At 40.5% G+C, this 15,609-nt stretch overlaps 1 protein-coding gene and 1 long non-coding RNA gene across 2 annotated transcripts; one reads left to right on the forward strand and one right to left on the reverse strand.

The window, feature by feature from the left end:
• Positions 1-1,377: 1,377 nt before the first annotated feature.
• On the forward strand, positions 1,378-11,475 carry si:rp71-68n21.9 (kelch-like protein 9). Its single transcript, XM_053439914.1, has 11 exons — positions 1,378-1,621; positions 2,617-2,664; positions 3,431-3,573; positions 4,170-4,351; positions 4,671-4,803; positions 5,165-5,361; positions 5,569-5,644; positions 6,000-6,557; positions 7,174-7,353; positions 7,602-7,715; positions 9,978-11,475. Exons 2-11 carry the CDS (start codon positions 2,660-2,662, stop codon positions 10,475-10,477), a joined length of 2,088 nt encoding a protein of 695 aa, XP_053295889.1. The 5' UTR covers positions 1,378-1,621; positions 2,617-2,659; the 3' UTR covers positions 10,478-11,475.
• Positions 10,524-15,052, reverse strand: LOC128455948 (uncharacterized). Its single transcript, XR_008341774.1, has 2 exons — positions 14,386-15,052; positions 10,524-14,104 (listed from the first exon to the last, which is right to left on the reverse strand). It is a non-coding gene; the product is annotated as an uncharacterized LOC128455948 (long non-coding RNA).
• Between the last annotated feature and the right edge of the window lie 557 nt (positions 15,053-15,609).

Genomic DNA, 15,609 nt, shown 5'->3' on the forward strand with positions numbered 1-15,609 from the left:
TCCAAAGTCTTATTTTCCCGGGTGGCACATTTAACAAACTGGAAGAAGGTTGGGAGTGTGGATGAGAGGGAAGCATGATTAAAGTCACCTGTGATGATGATAAAGTCTCCAGGGTGTTGTGTCTGTAATCCTGCAGTCACAGTGTGGATGACGTCACACGCTGCTTCTGCGTTCCCAGATGGAGGAATGTAAACAGTGATGGCGAAAACACTGGTAAACTCCCTCGGCAAATAATAATAATACAGGGAGGATTCGGTTGTACGAGTCTGATCGAGAGATTCAAACACAAGTGGCCACAGTATCTTTACAGTATCTTTACAGTATCTTTACAAAAGTTTGTGGCAATAGTGAAAATAGCTCTATTGTGTTTTAAATCCCCAATAGATCTAATATAATCGAATCAGTAATTCTCTGTAAGGTTTATGAGTAGCAGGACCCAAATGAAGGTAAAGCAGATTGATCAAACAGGGTATTTAGTAACTGGACCATGGTGAGACATAGACAGATTTGAAGAAGTCATGGATCTAAAACCCAAAAATAATTTCTCTGAAAAACAAACAAATGAGAAAAGAACATCCAATATCTCACAATTCTGAAAAAAGGTGAAAATAAAATCTTGGATCCCCCCCGCTCCAGATCTGCATCCAAATAGGAAACGTTCTTCCTTGGGTCACGCCCCACCCAAATTGGTTGATCGTTTTTGTGTAATCTTGCTAACTAACGGACAAACCAACAAACAAATGTAAATAGGTCAAAACATCAATCAATCATTTAAATTTGGCCAAGGTAATATACTCAAAGTGAAAACACACTAACTATTATATTTTACTTATTACTTACTGATACCTGTTTCTGACGCTTGCTGCTTTAATATTCCAAATGTCCCTAGTGTGGGACTAATAAAGGATTATCTTTTCTATTTTCTTAACTTATATTATCAAACAACTGAGAAGTAAATACAAAAAAACGAACACAAGGAAAGAACATCGCTATAAATAAAAAACAAGTCCAAATATACAAAATCAAAGTCCAAACACAAGGAGAATACAACTGCAAACCAAATATCACAAAGTCTATGAATTAAACAATGAGTCCAACACAAAGATAAATAAAAAGTCAGTAACAGGGGGAAAACTCGAAAATGAAAAAGTCCAGAACTAAACCAATCAGTGTTTGAACCTTGAAAAGGCCGGATTCTCACCAGCATCTAGTAAACACAGTATGAGTATGTTTCATGCTTCATGTAGAGAAAGATGTACAATTACCATTAGAAATGTAAGAATCAAGCACGAAAGTTCCACACACTTAATCAAAGACCTGAAAAGATCCTGTGTGAAACTTTCTGCTCATTTCACCCACAGTATCTGACACAGTGTGGTGGTGAGCGTCAAGGTGCAGAAAGACGCAGACGGCGATACACAGAAGTAGAACAGGAAGTGGCTGAGGTCTTTGTTAAGCTACAGACACGATGATGCTTGCTCAGACGCCTCAGATCTCCGACCAGCGGGTGCAGTACAGCAGACGCTCTCTGCTCAACTCTTCCTCTCGGAGCTCTGGTTGGTCCCACGGTCAGGCTGGAGCGGGGCCTCGGGTCCAACCTGCTGAGGAGGATTTCTTCCAGGTAGGTTTGGATACGGCCCTGTGTGAGGCGCCTGCACTCCATGATAACAGAGTATTACAAAGCTGCACAGGAAGGTGCATTTAGCCTAAAGAGTGCAGTGTATAACTCATTTTATTACTGTTAAATATAATGTATGATATTAATGACCCTGAGCTGTTGTGTCTCTTCATTATATCACTGATGAGTTGAGAAAGAATTAGAATGTGGTAACTCTACTTCACTATGCTTTATGTAAGAGCTAACTTCAAGTGCAGAGGAGCCCCTCAACTATGGATCATACCTCAGACAATTTACCCATTGATTCTGAAACACATTGTATGTTATTATAACCAACATTTAATAGTTTTATATGACGGATCATGATGACATCCATTATGGTGGGGCTCTTAAAACACGATTGTCTAAGTTTAACATTTACACGTCAAAACAACCAGAAGAAAGAAGCAGTATTTTAGAGAGAGGACACCAACATGCTCTCATATGGTGCAGTTACGTGCTCCAGGATATTTTAACCCATCAGATAAGAAATTGAAATGTGTAAGACCCTACAACTACAAACATGACAAATGGTCATTGATTTTGAGACTTTAAGTTAGGTTCAACATTGTACATGTGAGCAGCCATTTACAAAAAGAAAAGCTGTAGCGTCTCTGACTGAAGTTTCAGATAAAAAAATACACAGGAAAAAAAGCAGACACAAAAGCTCAGCAGACACAGTAAATAAATGTTAGTGACAATAAATGCTTTTTAGTAAAGACTGAACTAGAAGGTTTAAAGTCAAGGTCGGTGAAGTTTGTACTGTCGGTCAGGTTTATCATAGAGAATTTATCAGAGTCTGAAATGTTGTGAGAAAGATAAATTCACTTCAGGAAACTTAAGCAAAATCGGACTAACTTAGTGTAAAAAAATAATCATCGTACACGGGATGTAATAGTTTAGCTTCTTGCATGGATGAACTTCCACATAAACAAACTGGGTTTTTTTTCTGTCCTCAGGAAGTCTCGCCAGCGGAACGACAGTCCTCAGGAGCCCAATGAGATGGGGTATTTTTCTTTTTTTATTCAACACCCTTAAAAGACAGAGGATAAATGCAAGGTGTCACTGAATGCATCTCTAACTGGAGCTTTATGTTTAAGTGTCTTTATAAGAACAACATTTTGGCAATTTGAGTGAAACTGGTTTTAATTCTAATGTAAGATTAATACTTAGGTACAATATCTCCATTTTTCTGAAAACTGACAGTTTATACATTTTCGTTTTGGTTTATGTAAAGTAAAATAATATTTAGTTTAGTTTGCTAAGTATTTCTCTTTGTTTTTTCTTTAACCTGGACTTACTGTATGTGAGTTGTTTGGCAGGAAGCACTTTCAAAAGAAGTGGTTTAAAAAAAAAAGGTTGCTAGTTCCTTCTTTTTAAGGGCAGAGACGCACCCACACACACGCACACACACACAGTAAGAAAACAGATGGGGGACTTTCGTCAGCTGTTTTAACATCTGTCAGTTCTGATGAAGCAAGCTGAACTTGTGCACAACCGCAAAGCCAAGAGTCAGAGAATACAAATTAGAATCAAACTGGATATACAGTTAATTAAACTGTCAAAATAGATCTTGTTTTGTTCTCAATTGCATTAAATTGCTTCTATGTAGCAGGTTAATCAAATCAAATCCATGAAGCAGTTTTTAATACAGCTTAATCTCTATGTGTTATTTTCTTTGGGGAAGTTAAATGTCACAGTTATACACCTCCTCCTCCTCCTCCTCCTCCTCCTCCTCCTCCTCCTCCTCCTCCTCCTCCTCCTCCTCTGCAGGGGAAGTGGAGACGACAGCGGGCCGGGGAGGCTGAGTCGCAGACTGTCTCGTCTGGGCAGCAGGCATCAGTCCAGGGATCCACCGAGACCTCCAGCCCAGCCGGAAAGACCCCCAGCTGCAGCTGAGAGACCTGTGCACCAAGGTTCACCCGTCCTTCCATTTCACTTTTCAATTATTACATTACATTTCTTCCAATAAGTGTTCTCCTTACATCGAGATATTTAAGGTCAAAGTCAAGTTTCACATGTTTTCTCAGGCTTTTAACTGTTCTTAGTATGTCTCTGTGTGTTTTTTATTACGTTTTGGTTAAACTTGACTCTGGTCAAATAAATCCATTTAAATGTGCTTTATAGATAAACTTATCTTGACTTAATATTTGATAAAAGACAGAGGAGAAATTTACACATCACAACGAAATTGGTATCCAAAGTATTCAATGCAAACACGGAACGAATGACTAAAATGAATAAGGACTCGGTACATTTACTCTAGTGGGGCTCAACAAGTATAACAACATTCACAGAAGTAAAAAGATTTACAACGTATGCAACATTTCACCAGGAAACATTGAACCTTTAATAACATCAATCTAACAATGAAGTGCAGAGACTGTTGCTGTTGAGAACATTGACCTTTGATACTGGCATTTTGCGGTAATAACTTCTACACCTTCTTTACAATCCATGCACCTGCTTTAAAAGCAGTATCATGACTTTAATCAAATCTTTGGTGCTGTAGATGACAGGCCTCCTCCACAAGCTGCTGCTCCAGCTCCGGCTCCCGCTCCGGCTCCTGCTCTTCCCTTGCCGCCCGTGGAGATGCCGCCGAAACGCCCGGACAAAGCAACCAAGCCCAAGCTTCCTCCTCGGCCGCTGTCCAAGGTGTTCAGCAGCACTGACCATGGATCAGATGTGTTGCAGGTAGACATTGTGACTGCTAGGCAATACCGTTCATGACCCTTCTTAGTCCACAGCCACCTTGACACCTTTTTCGTCAGTTTCGGTGATCTTCATGGTGGCTCTTCTTTTTCTTCTTTTTTGTTCGGTTTAATGGCGGCTGGCAACCAACATCAAGGTGCATTTCAGCCACATGGCTCCCCTCCCCTGCAGCCCGGCTCCATGGGCTTGCAGCGGACTTTCCATCAACACCCCTACATTCTGCCACCAGCTCCAGATATTTCGATATTTGACATATCTAGATATTTCAGAGATGTTCAGGTTTGTTTTCTCTCTCACACAGGGCTTTGATCATTTTCGGGCAGATAAGACTCTCTGCGATGTCATACTGGTTCCAGGAGACAGCAACGAAACCTTCCCAGTCCACAGAGTCATCATGGCTTCATCCAGTGACTATTTCAAGGCCATGTTCACCGGTGAGTGGTCGTCGCTCAACAACATACAGTAGAAACATCCATTACAGTGACCCACTCCTTCTATAATTTCGTCTTGTTTCTCCACTCTTTTTTGAACACTTCACTCACTATAGTAAAAGAAGAGGAAGTGTGTGGTGGCCATCTTTCTTCACCTCTGCCTTATATTCTTTTGCTGTTAGATTACTTGACTTCTACTATTCACTTCTTGTGGATTGAGCAACTGCAAACTTTTTATAGTCAGCTTTGTCTTTGTCTCTTGCTGACGGTGCCTTTTCTGCACCGGACAAATCTCCAGAAATGCTGCAGAATAACTTTTTCACCTTGTCCGTGTCTCTTTGTACTTTTTTTTGTCTTTGCTCAGGAGGCATGCGGGAGCAGGATATGAAAGAGATCAAACTGCATGGGGTGACTCAGTTGGGTTTAAAAAACATTATAGACTTCATTTACACATCCAAAGTCAGCCTGGACATGAGTAATCTCCAGGACACCCTGGAGGCTGCAAACTTCTTGCAGGTCATGCCCGTGCTGAGCTTCTGTAATCAGCTTCTGAGCAGTGAGGTGAGAGAGTTTTTAAAAAAGTTATAGTTCACATTTGTGCACTCAATTATATTCAAGGGTACTGAAGGAAAGACCTCATTAAAATGTCCTTCCCCTAAACCTTTTCTTTGTGTAAGCTGTACCGTACACGATGAAAAACGTCATGACTCAGCCAATATGAAGCAGAAAGTAAAGAAAGAAAACTATTTCCTGGGTTTTTGTTCACAGATCACGATTGATAACTGTGTGGAAATCGAACGCATCGCCACTGACTTGCTTCTGGAGGACGTTAAGTTAAATATCGGTAAGAGAAACCTATCTTTAAGCAATAAGCAATTCATGTTAACGATACAATATGTAACGATTCTTCATTCAAATGTGTTTCCAGCAAGTTTAAACACAGAGGAATCCCTAGTTTTATTTAAGGGAAGGTTTCATTTGTCGGCTTTAAATTGCATCATATCCTCTTTACATGTGGCTATGTCCGTCTCTGCTATGACTTCAAATATTGTATGATGAACAAACTGCTGGCTAGATCGCCTGTCTGCTATTTTGATGGTCACTTGAGAGGGATCAGGATTATTCGTTTCTGTTTGCTATGTAATGTAGATTTTCATGGTTATTGTTTTGATTGTTTTGATTTTTTTCTTTCAAACCAGGTCAGTTCGTTAGCTATAACCTCTCTGCGATGGTGCAGAGTGGCCGTTACCTCCAGCTCTCAGAGACCAGCATGGCCAACGCTCTGGCCAGCAACTCGCTGGAAGGTTTCCCTGAGCTTGAGCTCTACAACATCGCCAGAGGATGGCTGGCCCACGACCACCCCAAACGTCGCTCGTCCATCTATGCTTTAATGCGTCATATTCGCTTCCCACTGATGAGCCCCAATGAGCTGATCTCGATCTCACAGGATGATGAAGAAGGAGGCGACTCCATGATGCGCTCTGACACGGCCTGCGTGAACCTCCTGCTTGAGGCCAGCAACTACCAGATGATGCCGTTCATGCAGCCGGCCCTGCAAACTGAGCGGACCCAAATACGCTCAGACTCCACGCATATTCTGGCGCTGGGCGGCGTGATGAGGCAGCAGCTGGTAGTGAGCCGCGAGCTGAGGCTGTACGATGAAAACACTGACCACTGGAGGGCCCTTAAACCAATGGAGGCTCCACGCTACCAACATGGTGTCGCTCTTCTGGGCGACTTCCTGTTCATTGTTGGAGGTCAGTGCAACAACTGTGAACTGTACTGCAAACCGTAGACAATTCCAGGACAATACTCACATCACATTACCTAGACAGTAAGCGTTCACTACTTCAGGTGTTTGAGTACGAACAGTTTGACACCAAAACATCTGATTGAAACACAGGAAATGCAAGAAAAGGAAAATATGGTCATATCGTCTTTAGAAGTTGTAAAAGTGTATTAGGCAATTGGACTTACATGTTGTGTTTCTGACATATTCTAGTTGAAATGACCTGCGGAGCAACTCTTGAGAATTGCGTCTGGACTTTCTCCGCAGATTGCCTTTCACACATGCACAACGCTATCCGCTCAGACACGTTCAAAACAGCAACGAATCCTTGGCAGGATTCAGGTTAAGGGGTGGTGCAGCAGGCAGAGGCAGGAAGTAATATATCAATTCCGCTGTAGAGATAACGTGTTTCCGTTTACATCACATCAACATCAGCGGACATCTCCGGAGAAACTCCAGGGGATCTCCGTAGTTGATTGCGTGTCTAAAAGCAGCTTAAAGGGAGGTTTGAGGTATTTAACCTGTGTTGGTCAGTACCTGTGTTTGAGGGTCATTTGGAGGTCGTTAACTTGTATCCCCCACAGGCCAGAGCACATACGACACCAAGGGTAAGACGGCAATCGACAGCGCGTACCGCTACGACCCGCGCTTCGACAGGTGGCTTCAGATTGCTTCACTCAACGAGAAGAGGACATTCTTCCACCTCAGTGCTCTGAAGGGGAGACTGTTAGCAGTTGGAGGAAGGAACGAGTCAGGAGAGATCGGTGAGCTGCTGCAAATGCTTCTTCTACCTCCGCTGTCAGTTTGTGCACTGATGATACATGTCAATCATGGTTTCTTATATTATGTAATACATGAGGAATTACAGTTCAAATTACTGTAAAGAAGTATACATTTCAACTATTGGGCTAATAGATCAAATAATTGAAAACCACTTTATGATACTGTGAATGTGGATTTTTCAAATGCATGTTTGAGTAAAGTTTTGAACCAGTTGTGTCTCTTTGCTCAGACACGGTGGAGTGCTACAACCTGAAGAAGAACGAGTGGACATTTGTGAGCAACATGAATGAGCCTCACTACGGTCATGCTGGAACGGTTCACGGTAACCTCATGTACATCTCAGGTAAAAAAGTTTGTTATTCACACTAACTTAACGAATTTCACGCAAATTATAAGCCAATAGAATTAATCTGAGGATCACATTCTGATAAATCACAATTCATGATGCGTTGATAATCTGAAATGAATGGCTCTACTCCTGCTTAGTGTCAACTTACTAATACGTTCTCTATCACTTCAAAGCCATTAATAACGTTTCGGTTCCCTTGTAAAGGTAAATTACTTTTACTGTAGTCATTTCATTTCACATCCAGCTTCTGCAGAGAACAAGATCCATTTATTAACACTTTATTCTATATATCCAATTATAACTCATTGAATGCACAAGATGGCAACAGAAATGTTTATCACTGCCTAAGTATTACTAAATGTATTATTAACATTAAATAAAGTTGTCGAGTGAAGCTTTTGAATAATGCTTTTATAAATGTTTTATTTTTGGAAAGAGGAAAAACTATGGGATAAATTAATAGGAATAAGGTAAAACCATTGAAGATAGATACAGATTAAAGAGGTTGCTCCTTCAGAATAAAAACTTTCAAAACAGAAAGAAGAAAAAAAAAGACACAATTCACAATGGAGAAAATTTGTGATTGGCCAACAAAATAAACTTCACCAGTTACTGTTTAAAATGTGACTCAAATGATATTTTCGGTTCCATAAGATTTGTCGTTTAAGGTCTGTCAAGGGATGGAAACAAAAACTATGGTAGGGGAAAGATCGTGGTCATGCTAAGCGATACAGAGAACTTGTATTTGTGGTCAAACGAAACACAACCCATGCTTTGCATTCTCAAACCATCCAACCAGACTTCCTCTTAGGTCAGGGTGTGCAACATTGTTGTGCAGTTTCAGGGCAGGACTTGTCGAGAAACTCAACGCACACGTTTAAGATGTTTCAACAAATGAATCATAATCAGTCATCACATGTCATCCATCGTCAGATGTACAACTAGACTCCTCAAGCCAACCTACGCAAAGCAGAATGTGTGCATCCTGTGTGTTTGGGTCAATGTGAAAATGCTCCACAAAGAGTTTAAATTGTTGTTAAAATATATAATTCAATATCACACAAGCCGAAAAGCTTTAAGCTGTTCCCTAACCCTGAAATTAAGATAGAGAATTCAGACAGAAATAGAAACCACGACTCTGAGTTTACTTATAATATTAATATCAAGCAGCTGTGTAACATCTGAAATGAATTGTGATTTTCTTGCCCACTTTGACTTACATAAATTGTTTAGGAAGATGATACAAAAATGTGGACATCCTGTCATTCATACAGATAACGTCCATCAATGTTCCCATCTCAACCTTTTCAGGCAGTTTTGACAGCGGTTTTCTAAATATGCGAAACATCCACCTTGACAAGATGAATTATGTACAGAACTTGCATGGCCTTATTTGAAACCACTTCCTGTTTAGCAGCAGCCTCAGCGGCTGCTCGTTGTCTGATCTGAGGCAGGTTTGCTTAGCAACGTTGGACAGGAAGCCGGCCTCTTGTGGTAAGAGCAGACATATAAGTATCACACGTAGGACGGAGAAGCAGGAAACAGAGAGACATGTGGTTGAGGGGGCCCACTGTGTTTTTCAACAACGTTAAAACCCAGAAATCGATACTGCTGCACAGTGTTGGGTCTCTGGAATTCTGCAATCCCACTCAGACAACGAGGACGAGAAACAAAACTCTGACAGTACTGTCACACTTTAATGCTCAGAGCATGGTTCACAAGAAAGAGGTTTGTTTGTAATATGCACACTGATAGGAAGGTTTTCTTTCTCTTTATACATTTGGCTCTTTCCTCCCCTGGTTGAGGGTGTTTCTAAGCCAAAGGTCCGGATCTTCCGATGACTTCAAGGCAAAAATGCCTTAGTTTAGGGAATCAGGCCAAGATTCATTCAGTTGTACAGGATACAGCATGATCAAGGTTACATTGTATAAGATTCAATCATGATCAATTAAAGGGGAAATTGACATGATTACATTGTGCATGATCAAAATGTTACATTTCCCTTACAGTTGGTTAAATTTATTTATTTATTATTAACTAGAATACAACACACACGTTACGTGGTCACAACATCCTGTACTAAATCATATACTGTATAATTTCAAAACAGTGTCCTATTTGCAACTTGCGCTTTTTACAAAAAATTCTAAACTGCAGGCAATTTGATTTAGGATTATATATTTTTCACAATCTACATTAAATATATATATATATATATATAATATCATGTATGTTGGCTTCTGCTCTGTCCCTCAGGTGGAATCACCCGTGACGCCTTCCAGAAGGAGCTTTGGTGCTATGACGCTGTGGCCGATACCTGGAGCCGACGGGCCGACATGAGGGAGCTCCGCGGACTGCACTGTATGTGCACCGTCGAGGACAGACTCTATGTCATGGGCGGGAATCACTTCCGAGGCAGCAGTGACTACGACGACGTCCTGGGCTGCGAGTACTACAGCCCAGACACGGACCAGTGGACGGTGGTGGCGCCCATGCCTCGGGGCCAGAGTGACGTCGGAGTGACTGTGTTCAAAGGGCAGATCTATGTAGTGGGAGGGTATTCGTGGAACAGCAGGTGCATGGTGGACATCGTGCAGCGGTACGATCCAGAGCAGGATGCGTGGGACCGAGTGTTCAACGTGCTGGAGCCTCTGGGGGGGATTCGGGCCTGTACGATGACGGTTCATCTGCCGGAGGGGTCAGTGGACGAGGCTCAGATACAGGAGTGTCTGCTGCTGCCTACAGCGAAGAGCTGAGCACACGCCACAGAGCGGAGGGTTTCCATCTTCTACTCTGAGTAAAAGTAAAAAGTAGTGTGGTTTTGCAAACTCAAGCGGCCGCTACTAGCATGGCTATATAGCAGTACAGTACAAAAACTCTGCATCTTTCTTCAAGCACCATCTATAGTATCATTTCCTTTCCTTGCATATACTGTCAGCCATGCAGCGTCTCTCCGACTTTCTCTCTCTGCAGTTATGTTAAATGAAAGGAAACAGTCAACGCATCCTGACAGAGAGGTCAAACCCACGGAGTAGCTTTGTTTTATAGTGTAGGTCAAAGTCAGGGGCGTTATAAGAGATGAGACAAACCATGTAGAGAATCTTGAATAAACTGCAGCAGGAATGAGTCCTGATACACAGGAATGAGTTTACATCTTTGCACTTCTCAGTTCCCCAATCCGGAAGTTGCTAAACTTCCGGATTGGAAGTCTCTAAATCCAAATGGGATTTAGAGACGTCTAATATATAAACTCTGTGGGAATCACAAGCATAAGACATTTTCCTTTTTACAAAATAAACATCAGTAAATACAGACGATACAGAGGTTGTCTGGATATGAAACATCATCCAACAGAACATGAATTCAAATCTACTCTATTCCAGCATTACAGCTTTGATGTGTGCTCGTGAAGATTCTCTTGCTGAACGTACTGTGTGAATGTCATAAATTCTGTTTTTCGCAGAGCTTATATTCTGCAACAGACTAAAGGTCCATGGATGAATCCTGTTGGGTTCCCCAAGCTCTCATCAGGCTCCTCCCCTGCTCCTCCAAATATGGTTACCTCTGGTATAAAAAAACCAAGATGGCGCTGGACACAAGATCAAACACAAGGTCTGAGCTCACAGACCAGTAGGTGATGTCAACCTTGTTCTTACTGTGGAATCAAAGATATTATTTTGCAGCCCACACAGCTTATCATGCAATGTATAGGAGAAAATACAAAATAAAATCTGAGCTCATTTACTCGTGATTACAGAGTTGTTCCCCATCGTCTTGTTTTCTTCCACTGTGCCTACAGTTAAATACAAGAAGGAACCTGAAAGTTTTATAACGTTTTTTCCAGTAAAACAGGTTGCTTTTCAGTTTGGATTTGGACCATGTTGCCATAACAGAAGCTCAGTCACTTACTGTCAAGTGCTTTTGTATATTTATGCTGATATGCAATGTTTTGTGGTTGGGTGTGGAACTGTCTGTCAGTAATATGCAACAGCAAGGTGGGTTCACAACTTAATACACACATTCACAGCCTTTTTCTTCATGTGTGATGTAATTAAATGAAGATGAAGCTGCAGTTGAAAATGCATCCTTCAGTTCCAGATAAGACAACAGACTTCTGTGATATCCAAAGTAAACTGATACTATGCATGATTGTGTTTAATAACCAAAATAAAAATGATAATGTCTGCGATAGTTTTGGAGAAAAGATGCCCAAAGCTATTTTGAATATGCTCACGTAATACTTTTTTTGGAATATTTTATTTTTCTAAATATTTTCACAATGCAAGAGAACATGCAGAGCATTCAGAGAACACTACATTAAACATTACAGAAAATTACTTAACAAAAAAAAAAGATACACACATAGATGAAATAAAACTAATAAATAAATAAAGTAAATAATTCCCCCCACCCAAAGAGAAAAAGTAAAAAAAAGTGTTGGTGCATAGGATGACACATCACAGAGAAATACCGCAATGACACAGTACATAACATAATTCAGAGCTCCAAATAGTTAGTCCTATGGTACCGTTGGTGGTGTATCCATGTACTCCAAATAGGGTTGCCAGTTTTTTCAAAAATAACTTATATTTCATTCTGAGATTATATGTAATCTTTTCAAGAGGAATACAACTGTTCTTGCTCACGTAATTCTTATATACTATATAATATATATAAGACATGATGTGACGCTCAGTCATTTAGGTTTCTGGGGTTCTGTCTTGTGTTTTCTATTTCCTGTTTTATTTTGTAGCCTTGCTCTCACTGTCTTGTTTCAGCTTCTCGGTGTCTCACTTCCTGTCTGTGATTGTGATCTCCAATCCTCATGTGTTTCACCTGGTGTAATTGCCCCGGCCTTCCTGCTTTGTATTTAAGCCTCTGTTTCCCTTTGTCTGGCGTCGGGTTGTACTCGTTGTTTTCTCTACACGTCGTGAGAGATGGTTTGTTTGTTCCTGCTGTTTCGTCCAGCTTCTCCTGCTTCCTCCTTCCTTGTTCTCAGTGCGCCTTGTCGCCAGTGTTACTTTTGTTAGTGCTCTTGTTTTGTTTTTGTCTTGTTAAAGACGTTTTTATATATTAAATCCCCTTTTTGTTATAACCTCTGCATCCTGGGTCCATCTCCTCCTTCAAACCGTAACACATGATCTAATATGTACTACGTTGTTTGGTTAAAATGCCCACAGTCAAATGTAATTCTAACTGTTTACTCACAGTTTTCATCACACCAACCATGTACATGGCCAAATGAAATGAATCACTGAACAGGAAGATAGAGTTGGCCATCTGGCAGACTCACGTCACCTTGAAACTTCAAGTCTTGTTTTATTTGGCTGATCTGGCCTTGTGGTTTCCTCTAGAGTGCAAAGTATTTAAAACACAGAGATTAGATCGACCCATCTTCTATTTTAAAGTGATACTGTAGAACTGTTCATCTGGATTTCTGAACAGAGCAGAAACAAACGGGTCCGACCTTGTGGAGTCACATTATTAAGCTGGCATCTTGTTTTGTCTGCTGTGAGGCAAAGTTTTTAAATATACAAAGTATATACAGCAAGTAGCTGCCAAAAAATAAAAAAGTCTGTAAAACTCTTTTTGTTGAAGTCAATGAGCCAGAATTTTATATCTGTCGATGTTTTCCTGACGTTGCCAGATTCTAAAATTGAAAGTAAAATAAACTATGCATTAAAACCTGTAAATAAAAGCCTTAAAAAAACACACTTAACCTCTTAAGAAACGGGTGAAAATCGCCTAAAACGCCTGTTTGAGGACACCCAAATTAAATTGAAAGCTGTTCTTGAACCATTTGGAGTACATGCATGATCTTGGTCTCTTTTTAAAGGTAACATTCTGATCTTCCCTACCCAATAGTCAGAATAACTATAAGTGCTACTTGCATTGAGTAATAGCAGTTGGCACACAGTGAGGTAGAAGGTTTTTATTTTCGCCTGAATATTTTTGGTAAACAGATGCCTGCTGCTGACTATAGCTGGGACTTATGAGCTGGAAAACCCAATGGGACCCTAGCATGAAGCCTTGACTAGCTCAAGTTCAAATTTGAACACAATACCAAAGAAAATGAATATTTTACAGATGTTTTACTAAGGGCATGTCTGGGCGTTTTCCAAAAAAGGCCATTTGGAGGCTCCAAAGGACCCTTGGTACCCATGGTAACCAAATAGGCTAAAAAGGCTACTTTTACACTAAAAATCATACTTTTATATAAAGGAGACAAAACTGGTCATATGGTTAAAAATGTATTCAAATATACATCTTTCAAATTTTTGGATACATGCCAGCCATTGTAGCAGTCACGACTGCAGGAGGAGGCTTGTGGAGGACTTTGTAGTGCCCTATCAGGATGTCAGCACCCATGAACCTCGATGGACCTATGTGGGAAAAGAAAAATTAGTCGGGAGCTATTAGAAGAGCCGTACAGAGGCACCACACCCACACCTATATGCATATCTGTTCACATTCATTTCGACACACAAAGGCACACTCATCTCTCCACCATCTATATGCACATTCTAATTCTCAAACAAAGACAACTATTATCTCTCCCACATCTAAATCCACACCTTTTACTAATCAACAGCAAATCCTAAAAAAAACACACGAACACACACACACAAAGTAATTTAGTTATTTATTATAATAAAATACGTACTTGTCAAGAGTAATGTCTCGTCCTTCCTGAAACATGGCGTCTGCCTCGTAGTCAAACGACGTGTCGCTGTCTTCCTCTGCAGTGTTTCCCGCAGGATTTTTTTCAGCAGCGGTGGTGTGGTCCCCGAGCCCTCTAGGGGGGTCCGGGGGCATGAACATTTTTTGTACCCTTTACATTGGAATGCATGAATCTGGTGCACTTTGAGAGGAGAATATGCACTTAAATCCTATTCAAACAGTCCTGTGTATTACTGTAGATGGGATTATTGGTGTTGTAACTTTGCCTTTTGTGTCTTCATTTACAGATTTTTATATTTTTGTATAGTAATATTTAAACAAAAAATGCCACAACGCAAATATAATCAGGTCCAAGAACTGGCTAAACAGCTGCCCTTCCTTATCAGTGTATCTGATAAAGACAGATGACAAAATCAATTCAAACGTGTCACCTTTTACATTTATTTAATTAAATAATTTGTACTTTTATCGAACAAACTTGCCTAACATGCAGATCAAGTTGACGATTTATGGCAACAGAAGAAGACAACAAAAGAGGACAACAGACGGAGAACTGTGTAGTTTTTGCTCATCCACAAAGGCTACATCCAGCCTGGGAGCATTTAATTCTCCTGGGCTTTTTAAAGAAGAGCTCCAGTGCTCTCCCTGCTCCTCTCCTTGTCCCTCTCCTTGTTCAGGATCTACCGCACCCTCTCTCTCTTGTTCTCCTTGCTTCTCTCTCACTTCTCTTTCCTCCCTTACTTGGTCTACCTGTATTTTATAAACTTGAGCACTTAAACAACAAGTATATGCTAGAACATCTTATTTGATTCCTTCAAATTACCCTATATACTGTACATGTATTTGTAATGTTCAAATAATATCACCTTGCATTATGCATTCAAATCCAAAATACAATTCTCATTAGCTTGAAAGTTTGCTTCCCTGATTTGCTTTACTAACCTCAGCTCCTCCATTGTCCCCGTCTGCCTTTCTTTTTCTAATCACCCAGCTTTTAAGACTCATCTGCAAATGTAATATATATTATTTAACTATGTTACATATATACATTGTGCACAGTGCATCCCTTAAGAGCTTGTACCAGCCTTTTAACCTCTGAGCCCTAAGCCATTTTTGAGATGTTTTGGTTCGCCTGGATTTATTCTCTTATTAAGATTGCATTCATCACCCTTATAATGCATAGCTGTCAAGCTATCATTTATTTGGG

Source organism: Pleuronectes platessa, chromosome 14 (assembly GCF_947347685.1).
Source record: "Pleuronectes platessa chromosome 14, fPlePla1.1, whole genome shotgun sequence".
NCBI lineage: Eukaryota > Metazoa > Chordata > Actinopteri > Pleuronectiformes > Pleuronectidae > Pleuronectes > Pleuronectes platessa.